Here is an 18,551-nt window from a genome sequence, read left to right as displayed (position 1 = left end):
GGCCCTGAGGTGGGCACCTGCATGGTTCGCTCCAGAAGTAGCCAGGCAGTCAGTGCAGCTCTGGCAACAGGGAGAGACATACAACTGAGGTCAGCGGGATCATAAGGGCACATGGAGGGTCCTGTGATCCACAGGAAGGACTTTGGATTTTCTTTTAATGGGAACAAGTAGAGGGTTTCAAGCCCTGAGAGAAGAGATGAAACGAAAAAGCAAGGAATCAGCTGAGATGGACAGCATCCTGTTCAGCTCTGTGTCCAGGGCTCAACAGAGGGCCTAGTATAGACGCCCAGTGACAGTGTGTGCAGGAGGGAATAAGAGGCAGATTGACAGAGAAAAGAGTCAGAATGACATTAGCTGGATGGACAAACTCCCAGGGAGAAGCCAGGTTAAGGACCCAGGACGCCCAGGGACAGCAGACAGACAGACACAGACAGACAGACGGCAGCCCAGCTGAGAAGTCCCATTCCTTCCAGAGGCCTCCCCACCCGGAAACCTTCCCAGGAGCTGGAAAAATCCCCCAGTCCCCCCTGCCCGCCTTGCCCTGTGGCGTGCCCACTCACACCTCAGGCAGAGGAAGCTGGCAGGCCCCACAGGAACCTTTCTGTGCGGGGGGAGTAAGGGCGGGCGGGCGCAGGGACGAAGAGAGAGGAGTGGCGGGCAGGCAGGCAGCGGGCAGCGGCTACACAAAGGCTCCAGTGTCTGCCCCTCCTGCCCCTGGGTACAGATATAAATAATATGTACATATACCTTTATATATATATATATATATCTACCAGTGAGCTGGGGTGGGAGGCTAGGGGCCACACAGTCCCCCCCTAAGGACCCTGGTAGAGCAGAGGTTTGCTCCTGTGGGGTCTGGGGCGTCAGAGACAGTGACCAAGATTGAGCGGTTCCGGGTGAGAGGGACTTACAAGGTTCGAGAGAAACAGGAAGAGACTGGCAGATCGTGGCCCCGAGTTAAAAACCAGGTGCCAGAGAGAGTCGGTGGGCTCAATCAGAGACAGATCAGGAAAGGAGAGAGATCAGATTTCCCTGAGAAAAGACAGAAAAAGTCCAAGGTAGATGGGACAGAATGAAGACAAGGGTCATTCCAGAGAATGAACCACAGAGAAATGCAGGTGAGAGGAAGTAGGGACAGAAAGAAGCAGAGAGGCCAGCAGACAGCCAGGGGTTGACAAAGAGAAGCAAGCAGGCAAAGGCCAAGGCTGGGGGCTTGGGAAGGTGGGGGACCGTGGGTGGGGGAAGGGTCAGGGCACATCTCCAGTTTAGGGGCACCGCCTGTGGGGCTCTGGGCCAGCCCAGTCCAGGGCAGGCTAAGGGGCAGGGAGCGGAGGTGAGGGAGGTGGCCCTTGCGTTCCGGATCTTGGTGTTTACCTGGGGCAGGCATTGCAAACAGGCGCCTAGCCTGGCCCATGGCAGGGCGAGGGTGGGATGGGCTGGGCTGCAGCTCTGGGCACCAGTGGGCCTGACACGCCCACCTGTGGCCTGGGTGGTGAGTAAAACCCACGGGACACCTGGGTAGATGGTGACACATAGGGGGACAGACACAGTGACACACAGGGACAGATATAGGCAGACCCAGAGCGTCCGAGACATAAACAGACCCACAGAAGCCAGTGACAGAGACACGCTGTAATAGACATGGTGACAGGCACCAGGACACAGCAGTGGGCAAACACAGTGAGCTCAGAGACGCGGCGACAAAACACAGAGACCGAGAACACAGGCAGACACACTGCAGACGAAGGCAGCACAGGGACACACATGCAGACACCGCGACACAAACACCCACGGAAACCCAGCAACAAGCCCCTGACGCCGAGACACACGGGCGCACGCAGCACTCGCTCACACACTGACCACACAGATCACGGAGTAACACGGAGGCCTGCAGACGCCATGACAGTGACACGCTGACACCAAGGTACACGCTGACATGGACTCCCGGACTGCTGGCTTCTGGGGTGCCCCCTCGGCCTCTGGTTGCGGGGTGTGAGCGGGGCTGAGCATGGGGGAGGGCTTGGGACCCCAGGGCCCCGCTGTGCTGCTCTTACCCCTCTAGAACAGCGCCCTGATTTAGGGCCCCAGCTCTGGGCCCGGGTTCAAGTTCTAGCTCCCCACTCACCACCTGTGTGACCTTGGACAAGTTACTTCTTCATGCCTCAGTTTTCCCAGTAATAAAATGGGTGGTGGGAAGGACTGGCTCCACTAACTGTCAGGTGCTTCCACGATGCCAGACACGTGGTGCGCCTGAGTAACTGTTGTTATCTTCTTCTTCGTTTCTCTTCTTCGCCATCATCGTCTCACATTTTCTGAGGCAGGTGGCTCTCTGCTCACAGCAGGGACCCTGCCTTGCCCTCTGTTTCCCCACCCACGGGCTCCTCCCTTGGACCACGTCACCCAAAGCCACAAGCTGTGCCCAGGTCCGTCTGTCCCAGCCCAGGCTTCTCCGCGTCCCCGTGCTGTCCCTCCGTCCCTGACCCCCAGCGTCTTCATGTCTGTCCATGCGTCCCATGTGTGACCGTGGTACTTTTCCATGCTGGCCGCCCGCCGGCTGTCCCTGGGGTGGGGGTCACACCTGCCCACGCCGGCCGAACCAGTGGCCACCAGACACCCTGACGGATGGCCCCACCCTCCCCCCCAGGACCCTACAACAACACCCGCCCCTCCGGCCACCTGAGGTCCCCACTGGGGCGGCCTGAGGCCTGAGCCTGGGGACAGGAAGCCCCAGGCCTGGCCGCCCTGAAAGCCTCTTTCAGCCTGGGCCTCCTCCGGCCGCCACCGACTCCTCCTGCGGAATAATATTTGGGCTGTTGGCCGGGGGGCGGGGGCCAGATCCGGAGGCCGCCTGGGAGAAGCCAGAAACCGCAGGGCTTCCTGCCTCGGGCCGGCCGACTCCGGGAGAGACCCCCAGGCCCGAGGGAGGGGGGCGGGCACCCGGGGAGACTGAGGGCCTTTCTCTCGGCACCAGTTGTTTTTTCCAGGAACCGGGAGGAATTCCCCAGCCTGCCCAGGACAGCGAGGCTGGTGGGACGGCTGACGGGGAGCCAGCGCGGCAGGGGGCGGGGGGTGACACGCAGCCGGCGGGGCGGGCACGGTGACAGAAATAGAGGGCCTGGCCCGCGAGGTGGCAGGTAGAGGCAGAAACTCAGGGAGCCGGGAGAGGGAGGCCAAAGGAGGAGGAGAGAGGCCGGAGAACCAAGGGAGTGGGGGGAGGCAGACCCCAAGAGGGGAAGACTTAGAGCCCCCAGGGAAGGAGGGAGCATTCAGAGAGGGAGGGAGGGACAGACTCAGAGGAATGGAGAGGATGAGAGAGAGAGAGAGCAAGGCAGAACATTCGAGAGACAGATGCACGGAGGATGTGCGAGCTGCCCACAAACCAAAGGACAGAGATTAAGACACAGAGACAAGTAGGGACATAGATGACACTAGGGGACAGACAGATGGACACACGGGAAGTGGGAGAAACATCCCTCTCCCTTCTGTCCTCCGTCTGTCTGTCACTTTCTCATACACACACACACACACACGTAAAGAAACAGCTTTTGGTCTTTGAATGGACTGACTAAATGAATGAGTGGCTATATAGCCAACAGCCATGAAAGGCAAATACAAACTAAGGAAAAAACACCTGCTCCAGCCAGCCTGGCGGCATGACCTCGGCCCCAGCCTTTCCCATTCTGGGCCTCAGTTTCCACCCTGTGAAATAAGGGCTGTGAAAAAAACACCTATGTTTCTCAGAGAGCCATGCCCTCAGGGACATTGGAGCCACAGATACCAGACTCAGAGCCTAGGCAGAGACCTGGACGAATAGAAGCCCCTAGACCCCAAACCCAGAGGCCCCCAGAGGCCCCTAGCGCCCAAAGGAAGAGTCAGCTCCTTTTCCCCACACCTGCATGTGAAAGAGACAGAGACACACTAGAGCCAGCCAATATACACTCACACACAGCCACAGCAGTGACAGGGAGGTAGCAAAGCCAGGCATAAGTTACAGAGACATAACTTTTTAGAAGACATACAGACAGATGCTGACTCACAGAAATACACATTAAACACACAATGACCCACACCACTGATGTAGGCACAGGCAGACTCTTTGAGGCAGCAGGCAAGTAGACAAAGGGACGTACAGACACACACATCCAACAGTGTGAGACCCAGAGGGTCCCAGGGATAGGTGTGTCAGAGAACCACACACACAAAAAACAAGACAGACGCACAGCAGTCTGGTATCCTGAGACATCTACAGTAAGCACACAGAGGATGGACATAGAAACTAACACAATTAAGGGATACAAGCCATAGATAACACCCACAGCAGACCACGGGGACCTCAATGGCTGTAGCGATATCCTATGATCCACAGAGGCACAGGCGCACAAACGTGCGCACGCGCGTGCACACACACACACACACACACACACACACACACACACAGTCTCCTTCAGTTGGCACCTCGTTTGTCCCTCCTCCTCCTCCTCCTCCTCCCCTCCAGCTTAACCAAAAATTGAGCGGTCCCAGGGCTCTCTAAACCTCAGTGCTAGAGGCATGTGTCGAGAGAGTGGGGGTGGGGAGATGGCCTTGGTCACTTCAGAGCCACCTCCGCCTGCTGCCCCGGCCCCATGGCTGCGGGGGCTGCTATCTGTGAGCAAACTGTCCTTGGGGTCAGGGACAGCAAAGAGCCAAAGGTCAGGTCGATGCCTCCCCCAGCCCTTCCCCCAGAGGCAAACGGCTCTTGGGGGCAGGAAGGAGAGGGGACAGGACACAGCAATTCAGTTGTTTCAGCCTCGAAGGGCCCACTGGCTAAGGAAAAGATACATTCAATAAGAGGCAGAAATGGTGCCTTTAATGGTCAAACACAGCCAGTATCCCCCTTCCCCGGCAAGAACCAGACTTTAGTAGAAATCCACCACACCCTAACCAGTCCTTTCTGGTTTCTCCTGGATCAGAGGGAGAATGGGCTCCAGGAAAAAACAACAACAACAACAACAACAAACAAGGAGTATCCTCATCTCTACCCCTCACTCAGCTCACACCAGAGACAGGGATGACATGGCCAACACCGGGGCTGTGGTGGCCATTATGTTGCACAGCGGTACACGGGTGATGGCAGACCGTCAATATGGTGGCCATCGTAGCACCCAATGGGCCAAAGACATAACCAAAATGGTGCCACCATCACATCCAGAGGCTCAGCCAAGAGGCTGGGCATCACAGCACCCAAGGGGCCAACCAAGAAGTCATCCCAGAGGGTGGCCATCTGAAGACCCAACAGGTCAACCTCATCACATCAATCAGTATGGCAGTCTTCACAGTACTCAGTGGGCCCACCATGATGTCAGTGGCAGCTATCATAGTACTCAGTGGATCAACACGATGCCCACAGTGATGGCAGTCACCACGGTGAGCAGTAGACCAAGCAAGATGTTGACAGACTGGGTGAGCAAGGTGTCTCCGGGGAAGGTCAGGCCCCAAGAGCCTGATGATATGAGGTACAGCCATATCCCACCCAGCACGCTCCCACCCCACCCCTGCTAGGATGCGTTAAGCAGAGAGCGGGAATAGAGGCCCTGGTAGTAGACCCCAGGCTCCCCACCCTCTGCCCCGTAGCCCCCAAATCCCACGTCCAGTTTGGGGGGTGCTGGCGACTGTTCCGACATCAGGTTGTTGATGGAGAAAGGGTGATTGAAGTTGTAGGGCGCATCCAGCTTTAGCTCCCCTGGGAGCTCCAGGCCAGTGAAGTAGGGTGTGGAGGGAGCAGCGGGTGAGCCACAGTCCAGAGCCCCCACCTCGTCCCCACCCTGGGCCTCCGGCTCAGGGGGCGGGGGCTGCGGCTGCGGCGTGGAGGCCACAGTGGCGGCAGGGGCGGTGGCCGCGGAGGCCGACCCCGCACTGTTCCTGGAGGCCGAGCTCCCGCCGCCCCCTTTCTTCACCTTCTCCTCCAGCTTGAAGCGCTTCTGGCGGCGTAGGTAGCAGCCGTTCTCAAACATGTTACCTGAGCTGGGGTGCAGAGCCCAGTAGGAACCCTTGCCCGGCTTGTCCGGGGAGCGCGCCACCTTGACGAAGCAGTCGTTGAAAGACAGCGAGTGGCGGATGGAGTTCTGCCAGCGCTGCTGGTTCTCGCGATAGTACGGGAAGAGGTCCATGATCCACTGGTAGATCTCGCTCAGGGTAAGCATCTTGCCCGGCGCCTGCTGGATGGCCATGGTGATGAGCGAGATGTAGGAGTAGGGCGGCTTGGCGTGGGCCAGGGGCCGCCGGTACCCTTTCGGCATCTCCTTCCCGTGGACCAGCCCCGGGCCCGGGCCCCCGTACCCTGAGCTGCTGCCTCCACCAGTGCTGGCACCCAGCCCTGGGAAGGTGGGCCCCAGGGGCGCTGTGGGAGCTGGGGGCGCCAGGGGTCCAGTGGGCAGCGGAGAGGCAGGCAGCCCCCCTGGGGGGTAGGGAGAGCTCAGCGGGTTCAGGGTCATGTAGGAGTTGAGGGGGGCCATGGTGGGTACTGGGGTCACTGGAGAATAGACCTACAGGGAGAGAAGGAGAGATGGCAAGTGGTGAGTCTCTACTCTGTTAGTAAGTAAAGCGTGGCTGGACCCATTCTGGGCCCCTCTATCTGTGCCTCTTGCTCTTCCATCTTTACCTGCCTCTGTAAATGGCTGTCTCTTCAAGTCTCTCTCTGCCCCCTCTTCACGCACCCCTCTCCCCATCTCCCACATCTCATGTCCTGGAGTGCACAGGCTTTAAGTGGTTCTCAAAGTGTGGTCCAGGACACCCTGGGGAGTTGTCTGAGACTCTTTTGGGGGGACCAGCGAGGTCAAACCATTTTCATATAATGCTAAGATATGACTAACCTTTTTCACTTGGTTACTCTCACGAGCGTACAGTGGAGTTTTCCAGCGTCCACATGACATGGAATATTGCAACAGACCAAAGGTAGGAGCAGCTAGGAAAATCGAGCTGGCTTCTACTGAACCAGACACTAAAGAGACAGGCAAAAATGTCACTGTGCCCCTCCTCTCCTTCAATGTTCTGAAATACAGTTATTTTAATAAAAATACACACTGCTTACACTAACACATTGTTACTATTTTTAAATGAATGAATGCCTATTTTTAAAATGTCTCAGTTTTCACTTTGAATGTGGTAACAACCAATATAACCCTGATCAATAAAAACTGTTTGGGGTCCTCAATAATTTTAAGAGTGTGACGAGGTCCTGAGACCAAAAAGAAAAAAAATTGATAACTGCTGATTTATCTAATAATGGAATCTACGTGTGTACTTTCTATCCATCTTTTAGGTTATAAAATTATAGCTTTATAAGTCAAAGCACCTGAAAATCAGAAATCACATATTTCCACCTAATATATGTCATCTGTTTATTAAATGTCATCAAATCTAAGCTTCAGTAGTATTTTAAGTGTCAATAAGAATGGAAAAAAACATTGTCAGTTATAATCTCCAGACACCACTGACTGTAAAACCCATTCCATTTTCAGAAAGGTTCAAATGGGGGGAAAATGCGCATCTTAGCTCAGTGAAATAAGGTAGACGTTGCTATGTCTTTGTAAGTAACTATCTCATCTCTCAAATATTCAACTGACCACCTACTGTGTGCCAGGCACTACTCCAGGCACTTCCCAGGAAAGTTCTGCTCTCATCCTTGTGACCACACTATGGGGGAAGTGCTATCATGACACCCATTTTTCAGCTGAGCAAGCTGAGGCCCCAGAGAGATTGTCCAGGAGTCGCACAGCAAGGAAGGAGGAGAACTGGGATCCTGAATCCAGGCAGTCTGGCTCCACACGGGTGTTCTGGATCCAGCTATAAAAGCAGTGACCAAGACTCGGAAACGCCTGCTCTCAGGGAGCTGTCAGTCTAGCAGGAAGTGAACAAGATAAGTAAGGAAAGTACAAAGCTTGGTGGATGGGGACTTCTCATTCTGTGAGCATTTCATCCAGCCTTCCATTCATTCTCTGGCAATATTCCATCTGTCTGTCCTGCTTCCTGTCCCGGGGGGTGGGGTGGGTCTCATGGCACTGGGGGTGCTGCTCTAGCTCTGATGGGAACCACCACTGAGTCAGTGTGTCCCATCTCACCCACCCTGTCACTTAAGTGTCTGCACAGACCAAGGCCCAGAGAGAAGAAGGAACTGCCAGGATCACTCAAGGAGCCAGAGAGGTGGTAACCAACCCCAGGTCTGCATTCCAGTAGAGAAACTCTCCCTTGTCTTTTTTCACGTGTCTATCCAGGTAGCTCTTTCTTTTTTTTTTTTTTTTTTAGCTCTTTCTTCTTATGTCTCTTTGACTCTCCCTGTTGGCATTATATGTGTCTGTTCATCTCCTTCCCTGTCTCGGTACCTCTACACTCCTTCCCTCTCTTCCCTCCCTCCTCTGTCTCTCCCCCTGCCCCCACGCTCTCTCCCTTTATCTGTCTCTCTCTCCTCCATCTCTTTCTCTCCCTCCCTGCCTTTCTTTTCGCACAAAAAGACACTCACAGCCCCCATCTCTCTCTTCCTCTGCCCCTGCCCATCTCTCTCACACCTCTTTCTCCAGTCCTTGGAACTCTCTCTGATTACCCCTCTCCTTTCCCACCCACCCCTCTCTTTCTTCCTCCTTCAGTACATCTTTGCATCTCTCTGCCCCTTCCCTGGGCACCACCATCTCTCTAGAAGTCTCACATTGAAATTGGAGCCACAGCTATTCCCCTCCCCCATGCACTGGTCTCCCCTGTGGTTGGCTGGCTCTGGTCCCTCCCCAAAAGTAAGGGAAGAGGGTCCTTCAGAGAGAGGGGAGGTGTTGGAACTCAGGGGGATCCACAGAGAGTTCCTGAATCCCTCTATGACCCCTGACGCTTCTCCAGCTCAGTCAGACTCTTGTATCACAGAGGAAGACAGACTGGGACCCCAGAGCCCTTCTTTTCTGGCTCCCCACCCACACGGAAGTCCTCCTTGAGGTCTGACCTCAAGCCTCCAGCTGCCCTAATCCACCGTCAGCTTTCACATGCCTCGGGGCTGGGATGAACCCCCAGTGTCCGGGTCTGAACCGGATCTCCCCTGCGAGGGCGGGGCTGAGACTGGGGGGGAAGCCCTGAGGGGACCTGCACCCCCACCCCAGGAGGCTGGAATTTCTCCCCTTTCATTTCCTTATTGTCTCTGGAGGAGGGTGTGACAGGGAGCACAGGGAGGCGGTGTGAAGCCAGAAGCTAGTTTCTGATCCTGGTCCCAGCCTAGGACCTCAGGTGGCCCCTACACTCCGAGAGGCTTTAGGTTCTCCATCTAGAAAATGGGGGGAGGGGGAGCAGTTGGACCAGCTGATTTGTGAGAACTGGGCATCTGGGGGTGATGCCTGAGGACTATAACTTTCCAATTTCCCTCCAGACAAAGAGTCAGCCTGGTGGAGGGGGGTGCCATGACCCCAGCAGAAGGGTGTGGTGGGCAAGAAGCAGTGTGGGGTTCCCCCCAGTGCTCAGTTGCTGAGTGAGTGCAGAAGTTTCTCCTCTCATTGTTCTGACCCAGGTGGAGGAGGTGGTTTTGTTGATGGGAAGGTTGAGGAGACCCTCACACAGTACGTCCATTTCCAGCCCCCTACATGTCATCTCTTCCAAAATATGCCCCCAAATGCTGACTATCTCTAGACTGTCCCTCAATTTCAGAGACAATTTCCACACACCTTGTCCCCTAAGCTTCAGGCTGTGCCCCAAATAATGACTCCTTCCGCCTAGAGCCCCACAATTTACTTTTTAAGATATACCCCCAAAACACTGATTTGTAGTTGGTATCCTTAGAGCACACCCCCAGGATCTGAACTATGCAAGGCGTTCGTTCAACTGAGATTCTCCTACCACCTGGGAGCCTCCACCACCAACCTGGTCTCTGCCTTCCCCACCCTAGAACCGACATTGCCTCCACCTCTCAACACTCCCAACCCCTTCCCTGCCCCACCCCACGTGCACCTCACACCTCCACAGCCCCAGGACTGGCCCCTCCTGGGCACCTTGCCAAGCCTCGCAGGCCTGGGTATCCAGGAGTCCCACCCTACAGCTCAAACCCCAGACCCAGAACTCAGGCACGCTGGGGCCCATGAAAACCCCAGATCTTAGTGTCTTTGGAGAACTTAATCCTTGCAGTCCCACATCCCACCTCAGGCCCACAGTCCCCATACAGGTTAGAAACCCAAGTATCCAGATCCCCATAACCTTCTGGCTAGGACCCTGTCCCGCCTCCACTTCATAATGTTGACTAGAGAGCAAGCAGGCTAAGACGGAGTCCTTGCAGCAAGAGGAATGCAAGTTAGACCTGGGGGAGGACTCTCCATCAGCTAGGGCAAGCGAATTATTGTTCTCTGCCCCCTATTCCAGGGAAGTCTTGTCCTGTCCGAGATGGGACTGGTGAGTACATTAGCAGTTTGTGGAGATCAGTGGAAGGTGGGGTGGGTCGGGGGTGGGCGAAATCTGAAACTCTCCAGACTCCAGCAAGGAGAATCCCTGCTGAGGGTTTCTCTAATAACACTTAGACCCGTGAAGTTCAGCTGGGAGGGGTGAGGGTCAATAGTAGGGACCTGCTAGGTGGAGACTGACCCCCTCTGTTGCCAATGCTGTTGCCCCTACCCCCTGCTCTCAGGATCCCGACTTTGACTGCATCTGGCTCCTTATCTATCTGAGCCCCAGCTCTTAAATCACCTGTTATTTCACACTCCCCAAACCAAGCTTCATCTCTGACCACCTTCATCTCTTATCCTTGAGCACCTACCCCTATTTCTAACTTTAAAATAGAACTCAACCCCAATCCTTATCCCAGAACCCCAATTCTTACATCTACCCCAGACCCCCATCTTTAACACTAAATTCTAACCCTGAGCTCTCAGCTCAGACTTCTCTTAATGGTGACCTCCCTCTCCCATCTCTCATTCACTATATTTCCCCCTAATTTTGAACTCCGTTGCCTAATCCCTCAGCTCTGATTCCTATCTTTGGTTTATTCATTTTAATTCCTTTTACTTTGGGTCCCTGACACTCAGCCCTCACGTATGAGCTATGACTTGACCCTTGGCAGAATCTTCCTTACTCCCATTTAAGCCCTCACTCCGACAAGTCTGCCTAAGCCGCGCTCCCATGCATTGTCCCCCGTCTCTGACTCCTTACACCTGGTCTCCGTGTGTCCAGTTTCCCCGCTCCCAGGTCTATTTGGGGCCACCGTTTGAGTCCACACCCAGGTCCTTACCCCCATTTAACCCCGCACCCTGATTCCTGCCCGCCCCCCCCTCCCCCGCCAATTCCCGCTCCGCCATCCCCGAGGACACACCTCGCCCGCCTCCGGGTAGTAGCTCCACTCGGCCAGGTCGTGGGCCTCCATCTTCACCGAGCCCAGCATCCCCCGGGCCTGCGCCCCCACCCACCCCCTCTCCGGCCCGGGGAGAACCGAGAGTTTCGGATCTCTCGGCCGGCACTGCCCGAGTTCCGACCCGCGCCCGTCCGTCCGACCGCCCAGGGTCCCAGTCGTCCCGGGCGCCGCGGGAGGCGGCCACGCTTTATAGCCGGGACACCCCCGCCCTCGCCCGCCCTAGGCTCCCCTCCCGCCTCCCCGAGGGCGGTGCGCCCGGATTGGGGCGCCCCCTGCGGGATTGCGAGGAGAGAGACCTCAGGCGCCGGGATCCGCAGCCCGGGGACGAGAGAGCTGGGGACGGCTGAAGAGTGAGGGAGCTATAACTGGGAAACAATTGCTCATTCTAAAAGCCTCGAGGGCAGAACTCTAGGTCCCTTCTACTTAGGGTTTTCATCATCTCAACTGGAGCAGGCGAACAGCCAGCAAGACTTGTTGGAGTGGAAAGGGGGCTCAGAGCCGAGTGGTCTCCAGAGGTCCCGTTGTGTTACTATTACTATAAGGACCGGTAGGAGACCCTCGAAACCACATTTCCCTTTGGACGGACTGGAAGACTGAGCGTCTGATAACTGGAAGTGCTCCAGATTGTGTAAATGGCCAGGACAAAAGGTGGAGGGGATCGGGGCCTCTGCTCATATCCCGCTGAGACTGGAGATAACCTGCAAGACCTAGGAGCTTCGCCTATCCGACTCTGTTCAATCTAACACCAGCCGTCCAGGGAACCAGAGTCTTCATGAACTCCATTTCCCAGAAGCCTCCAGCCCCCCTTCCGTCCCGCCCCCCTGTCACAGGACTACATTTCCCAAGAGCATGGCGCCCGAAAGACGGAAATGAAGGGCTGCCCGGGCTTCGCAGAAGGAGAGGGCGGAGGGCCGCTCGCGCTGCAGGGGCGGAGGCGCTGGTACAGAGTGGACTCCATTTCCCAGCGACCCGCCGAATGCAGTGATTGCGTAGTGTCACGGCGGCGAGCGGAAGATGGCGGCGGCGTCTGTGAAGAGGCGCTGCTGAGGGGGCGCGAGGGGGACGGAAGCCGGAGCCGCGGTGAGCGGGGGGCGAGCAGCGTGGGGGCCAGGGACGAAGGGAGGAAGGACTCTGAAAGGGTAGGGGCGCTGTCGGGGCCAGTGAGGACACTGAGAGGAGAAGGGAGCAGTGACGCTCGGGACCCCAGTTTCTTCCCAGCTTTTGGACCCTTCCGTGGCTCCTCAGTACCCTCAGGGCAAAGTTCCAACGTGGCCGCCAAGGCGCGTCCGCGCTCCCCGGCCTCAGCTCTGCCAATTTGCTGTCCCTCTTTTCGCGCAGCTGCACTGGCCTTTCGATTTCCTCAAACTCGCCATACGCTTTCCCGCCTCAGGCTTTTTGCACATGCCGTCCCCTCTGTCTGCAACATCCTTTTACTCATTCCGCCTGGCTGACTCCCATTCATCTTTCGGATCTTGGCACCAACGTCACTTCCTCTGCGAAGCCCTCCTTTCCCGCCCTCCGTCCCGAAATCCGCCTGTTGGAGGATCTCATAGGTCGCTGTTCCTTTCCTTCATGCCACGGAGGGGGGGGGGGGGGGTGGTCTCACTTGTTATTGAACCTTTATTTGTGTGGCTTGTTAGTCCTGTCTGTGACCATGAGCCACATGGTGGGTAGGGACTGGGTGTGTGTCGGTCTCCGCTGTGTTCCCAGCACTGCGGAATCGCGCTGAAAACTCCAGTTAAGGTTCGTTGAATCAATGAAAGATTCTCAGGGGGCCACTCTGTGAATGTAAGGGAAGTCGTCGTACTCCAGGTGGGAGTGGGGCGGCAGGACTCTATAAGGAGCACAGCGAGAGGGAAGGGGAAACGATGATTATTGGTGATAGCAAAAGACTGCAAGATACCCCCAGATGTTCTTTAGTAGGGAGACTGGCAGGAAAAAACCAGATAGCCTTCAGAAAATAAAATATCATGGAATTGTAAAAAGGAATGAGGGAAGGGGTAAAAAAGGAACCAGAGACAAAGAATGGACTGCAGCATATATTAAGGGAAAAGCAGAATGGAAAACAGTGTTTATCGTATGCTTCCTTTTGACAAAAGTAAAGGAAATACTTGAAAGTGAAAGTCGCTTAGTTGTGTCCGACTCTTTGCGACAGTCCATGGAATTCTCCAGACCAGAATACTGGAGTGGGTAGCCTTTCCCTTCTCCAGGGGATCTTCCTAACCCAGGGATCGAACCCAGGTCTCCCGCATTGCAGGTGGACTCTTTACCAGCTGAGCCACAACGGAAGCCCAAAGGACATACGGATATACATTTTAAAAAAAATGTGGAAGAGGAAGGACACCAAGTAAAAAGTTTGGGTGACTCAGTGTATTCTCATCATGAAAAGAGAAGAAAAGTTCATCATGAAAGCGTTCATTGTGTTCTGGGAAACAGCAGTATACTGAATTGTTGGGTGGCCATGACCTTTAATTTGCATGAACAGAGCTGGGGGGCAGGGGAAGCAGTTCTTTTTAGAGAGGCAGTCCCGCGTGGGACTGAGAAGGCTAGGTTCTGCAGCCAGGCTGCTGGGTCTGCATCTTAATCGTTGTGAGCCTTTGATCAAGTGGTTTTACATCCTTGGACTTCAAACATCCACATCTGTAACATGAGAACTGGGGCTTCCGTTGGGGCTCGGTGGCAAAGAGTCTGCCTGCAGTGCAAGAAACTCGGCTTTAATCCCTGGGTTGGGAAGATCCCCTGGATGAGGAAATGGCAACCCACTCTAGGATTCTTGCCTGGGAAATCCCCTGGACAGAGGCGCTTGATGGGCTACAGGGTGTTGTGAGGTTTAAATAAGTTACTGTGTGAGAATTGTGCCCAGGACATACTAAATGTTCAATAAATATTTAGCTGTTATTTTTCAAGCATTCCCAGAGCCAAAGGGCATACTGAGGGATACTAAGCCCAGTGATTGTTGAAGCCATTTGACATTTACTCAAAAGATTTTTTTTTTTTAATCTTTTGGTCACACTGCGTGGCATGTACGATCTTATTTTCCTACCAGGGATCAAACCTGTGTCCCCTGCATTGGAAGTTCAGAGTCTTAACTGTGGACCACCAGGGAAGTCACACTCAGCAGATTTTTACTGAATACTTATTAGATGACTTCCCTGGTGGCTCAGATGGTAAAGTGTCTGCCTACAATGCTGGAGACCTGGGTTCAATCCCTGTGTCGGGAAGATCTCTGAAGAAGGAAATGGCAACCCACTCCAGTATTCTTGCCTGGAAAATCCCATGGATGGAGGAACCTGGTCCATGGGGTTGCAAAGAGTTGGACACGACTGAGTGACTTCACTTCTTCTCCTTCTTCACTTGGTGCCAAGCGCTGTTCCATGCTGGGGATAAAGTGAACACACACACCTCTTCCCTCGTGGAGCTTATAACTATGTAGTGTGTTTATAATGATCCACGCCATGGAGAAAAACAAAGCAACACAGATGGTGAGGGAGAGTAAATGGAAATTTGAAATCAGATGGTCAGAGAAGACCTCGCTGCTGGGATATCTGAGTTGAGACCTGAAGGAGATGAGGAGGAAGAGAGCTGTGGCAGTATCTGAAGGGAGGGGTAATCCAGGTAGCAGGAAGAGAAGCACAGAGGCTTAGAGGAAGGGGTATGTTGGTGCGATGACGAGGAGGCCAGAGTGACTGGAGCAGAAAGAGCCAAGAGAAAGAGCAGAGACAGCAGAGCCGGATCATGTAAGGTCTGCCCGGCCTTGGTGAGGACTTACTTGGCTTTGACTCTAAGCAAGATATGGGGGTGACAGGCAGCAGGGAGGCTAGGAAGGAGGCTGTTGGACAGTCATTCATTCAGCAGATACCTGTTGAGTATAAACTGCTATGTACAGTATATTATGATTCTTTCAAAAGATGCATCTTTTTCACCTCCTCAAATTATTAACAGTTTATGCAATAGCCTTCAGATCTCTTTCCCCGCACGTGAAAATAGCTATACTTATGTTTACTATGTCTGTTAATTCATCTAATCCTCAGAATAGTTCTGGGAGATCACCACTGTTGCCATCCCTGCTTTACAGAAGAGACAGCTGAGCCCCAGCTGTTTCTTGCCTCAGGTCATTCTGTGTACACACACACACAAACTTGACAAAACTCAGTTGAATCGTATACCTTCCTCTGTGAGGCAGCAGACTGTCACTGTCATCTTTTCATGATGATAATTCTTTGAGACCCATCCTTTTTTTTCCTGTTTGCTCCCTTTCCTACTTTTTGGTTTTTCCTTCCATTCGTTTTTGATGTTTTTAACAAATACATTTATTTTTCCTTTCTTTTGTGAAAAGGGAACATACAGTAAACATTGCCTTCACTTTGCTTGTTTTTAATTTAATATGTGCTGGAGCCCACTGTTTATCAGCACACAGAGAGATTTGCCTCATTCCTTTTTACAGTTGCGAAGTATTTTATTTTGTGGATGTATCACAGTTCTGCAGCCCGTTTCCCTATTTGAGAAGACTCGGGTTGACAGCAGTCTTTTGCTACCAGGAATAGTGCTATAATTGATATCCTTCTTATTTCTTGATTTTTGCCAGTGTGCCTTTGAGAGAGATGTCCAGAAATATCCCCCACTTCTTTTGAAACACAATGTCATAATATTCCAGAAAATGGCAGAAGTATAATTTATTTGATTAGGCCTTCTCTGAGGTACTGAGTACTTACCTACTGTGTGGAGGACCCAACTGGAGAGACGAGGGGCACTGAGACCAGAGAGAGGCAGCTGCTCTGCGTGCATCTGTTCAGTCCTCCAGCAGGTGTTTGTGGTCAGCCTGCTCTCTGTAAAGTACTGGAGGTGAGGCTTGGTTCTCCACGGGGTACAGCCTCTTAGCCAGGAGACATCAGTCTCCCCCAGATTACAACCCCACGAATACAGAGCCCTTCAGAGATAGTGGAGTAATGGCCGAGCTTGCTCCATCCTCCTCTCCAGCAGGTACCGGGCCGCAGCCATGGCAGCCAGCAGTGGGGACAGCGTCACACGCCGGAGCGTGGCATCACAGTTCTTCACTCAAGAGGAGGGGCCGGGCATCGATGGCATGACCACATCAGAGAGAGTGAGTACAGAGAGAGGTGTGGAGTAGGGAGGCCTGGGCCCTCTCCAGGGTGACCCACCCCTAGCTGGAAGATCTCAGGAGTGCTGTAGGAGCTGGCCTGACCTGCCTTTCACCCTCCTTCCAGGTGGTAGATCTCTTGAACCAGGCAGCACTGATCACCAACGACTCAAAGATCACAGTGCTCAAACAGGTGAGGGGAAGAGGGTGACGCCGGGCTAAGCAGGATGAGAGGAGCTGGGATGGGAGCCTCGGAAAAGAGGGCACTGGTACTAACACTAGCATCCACGTCTAAGCGTTTGGGATACGGCACGCAGCGCTGGTCGGCCACACCATCGTTTAATTCTCACAAAAGCTCTCTGAGGCAGGGTAATTTCTTCTCTGTTTTACGGAGAAAGAAGTAGAGTCTCAGAGCTTAAATTAGCCCAAGGTCACTCTGCTAGGACCTGACAGAATTAGGACCTGAATGCTGGATTCAGACTCCAAATGCTATGCTCTTGATCCTCAAGTTTCTTCTCCGCCAGAGTCCTGTCCAGTGGGGAAGACGTACAGGTGACCCAACAGTGGGGACCCAGAGTGGGCAGGGCTGAGATGGAGGCGCCTAGGGGGATGTGGAACCCAGAGACTTCTGACCCAGCCTAATGGCGGGCAGTTAAGGAGGACTTCCTAGAAGAGGGATGTCTGAGCTGAGACCTGGAGGAGAAGGAGAGAACCAGGCCAAGGGAGAGAGGGAGAGTGTCTTGAGCAGAGGGCACAATAGCTGGTACAGAAGCAAAAGAGGATGGGGATTTAGGGAGTGCTGAGTGTGGTTCAGAACAGGAGGCAGATGGAGTTCAGGGGACCCCAGTTCTGCTTGTTCTGCACATGGCCTTGGGTAGCCAACGCCACCTCAGCAGTGAGTGGGGTTCTGACAGGGCCTCCCTCATGGGGTGGTTGTCAGGGCTGTTCACCAATAGTGCCTTGGCTCGTAGGCACTGAGCTTCTGTGAGAGTGTCTTTGGGAAGGGCTTATTCCAAAGAGCCTGGCAGGTATTACACAAGGGCCTCAGGAAGTGGGCTCTCACTGGGATAAAATGCTTGCTGAATTATGGCAGTTGAATGGGGAGTAGAAACAGAAGGAGCGTGGAGAGAATTGCTGGATGCGCCTCAGGAAGGTAGGAGTCCCATGGCACCTCTCACATACTCACTGGTCCACCAGGACCTGCCTGCGCCTTGTAGCATCTTCTTATTGAAGCCTCACAGTAGCCCTACAAGCTGTTGTTTCTGGTTCCCATTTTACAGAAGAGTAGACTGAGACTCAGGGGAAGCCGCTTCCCTAGGCCATGCTGGGAGTTGAGCTGAATCTGAACTGAACGTATCTGCTGCTCCCCCATGCTGGTTTCTCCTTCGCATGCCTGTCTGTACTGACCAGCCTCTGGTTTCATAAGTGTGTCCTCCTCCTCTTTCCCGATCTGCTTCCAGGTGCAGGAACTGATAATCAACAAAGATCCCACACTACTGGACAACTTCCTGGATGTGAGTGGCCAACAGGAGAGAAAGGGTATGGGTGTGGGGATAAGGGAGGTGATCCTCGTACAACTCTGACCCACCTTCTTCTTGACCCTGGCAGGAGATCATCGCTTTCCAGGCAGACAAGTCCATCGAAGTGCGCAAATTTGTCATCGGCTTCATTGAGGAGGCTTGGTACGGGGTGTTGCATGGCATCCGTGGGGGCACCCCTACTGGAGTCAGCCTCTCGGGCTCCTGGCCTGGCCCTGCCCTGAGAGTCTTGCCCTCTGCTGCCCACACCCATTCTCCCCCTCTGATTCCCCAGCAAATATTTAATAAGGTCCAAATCTTGGATCGTCCACTATTCCTCTACTTCTTCCACACTTCACATCTGCATCATCAGTAAGGACTGTCGACCCTGCCTTCAAGCTGTAAACAACATCTGACCATTTTTCAACCACTTCCCTTGCTGTACCAAATACTTTTTTATTCGATCCTCATACATGGGATTATTTGTTTGGCCCATTTAACTGAAGAGAAAACTGTGAATCAGAGAGGTGAAGTGAGTTTCTTAAGGTCACACAGCCAGTATATGGCAGTGCTGGGATTTTAACCCATGTCCATAACA

The 18,551-nt window shown here is 54.0% G+C and overlaps 2 protein-coding genes across 9 annotated transcripts in view; one reads left to right on the top strand and one right to left on the bottom strand.

The window, feature by feature from the left end:
- Window positions 1-4,824: 4,824 nt before the first annotated feature.
- On the bottom strand, window positions 4,825-11,500 carry FOXA3 (forkhead box A3). The gene is made up of 2 exons (XM_086353232.1): window positions 11,300-11,500; window positions 4,825-6,521 (listed from the first exon to the last, which is right to left on the bottom strand). The coding sequence occupies exons 1-2, from the start codon at window positions 11,366-11,368 to the stop codon at window positions 5,535-5,537; spliced, it is 1,056 nt and encodes a 351-aa protein (XP_086209358.1). The 5' UTR covers window positions 11,369-11,500; the 3' UTR covers window positions 4,825-5,534.
- Window positions 11,501-12,196: 696 nt separating this feature from the next.
- The window catches only part of SYMPK (symplekin scaffold protein), a 33,302-nt gene continuing 26,947 nt past the window's right edge, over window positions 12,197-18,551 (top strand). For 2 of the 8 annotated variants that reach the window (XR_015146200.1, XM_086353201.1), the window contains exons 1-5: window positions 12,204-12,418; window positions 16,316-16,439; window positions 16,564-16,629; window positions 17,897-17,950; window positions 18,045-18,118. Coding sequence is in view for 7 of the 8 variants with exons in the window: in XM_086353201.1 (XP_086209327.1) it covers window positions 16,335-16,439; window positions 16,564-16,629; window positions 17,897-17,950; window positions 18,045-18,118 (299 nt within the window). In the remaining variant the exon portion in view is untranslated. Of the gene's footprint in view, window positions 12,419-12,853; window positions 13,082-15,923; window positions 16,181-16,315; window positions 16,440-16,563; window positions 16,630-17,896; window positions 17,951-18,044; window positions 18,119-18,551 lie in introns of those variants that run through there. The other 6 variants (XM_086353202.1, XM_086353205.1, XM_086353203.1 and 3 more) reach the window with 6 other exon arrangements.

This window comes from Bos grunniens, chromosome 18 (assembly GCF_055505025.1).
Source record: "Bos grunniens cultivar Pamir isolate PY7600 chromosome 18, Bosgru_T2T1.0, whole genome shotgun sequence".
Classification (NCBI taxonomy): domain Eukaryota; kingdom Metazoa; phylum Chordata; class Mammalia; order Artiodactyla; family Bovidae; genus Bos; species Bos grunniens.
The sequence above is the reverse complement of the archived record's forward strand: the minus strand, read 5'-3'. Positions and strand labels throughout refer to the sequence as shown.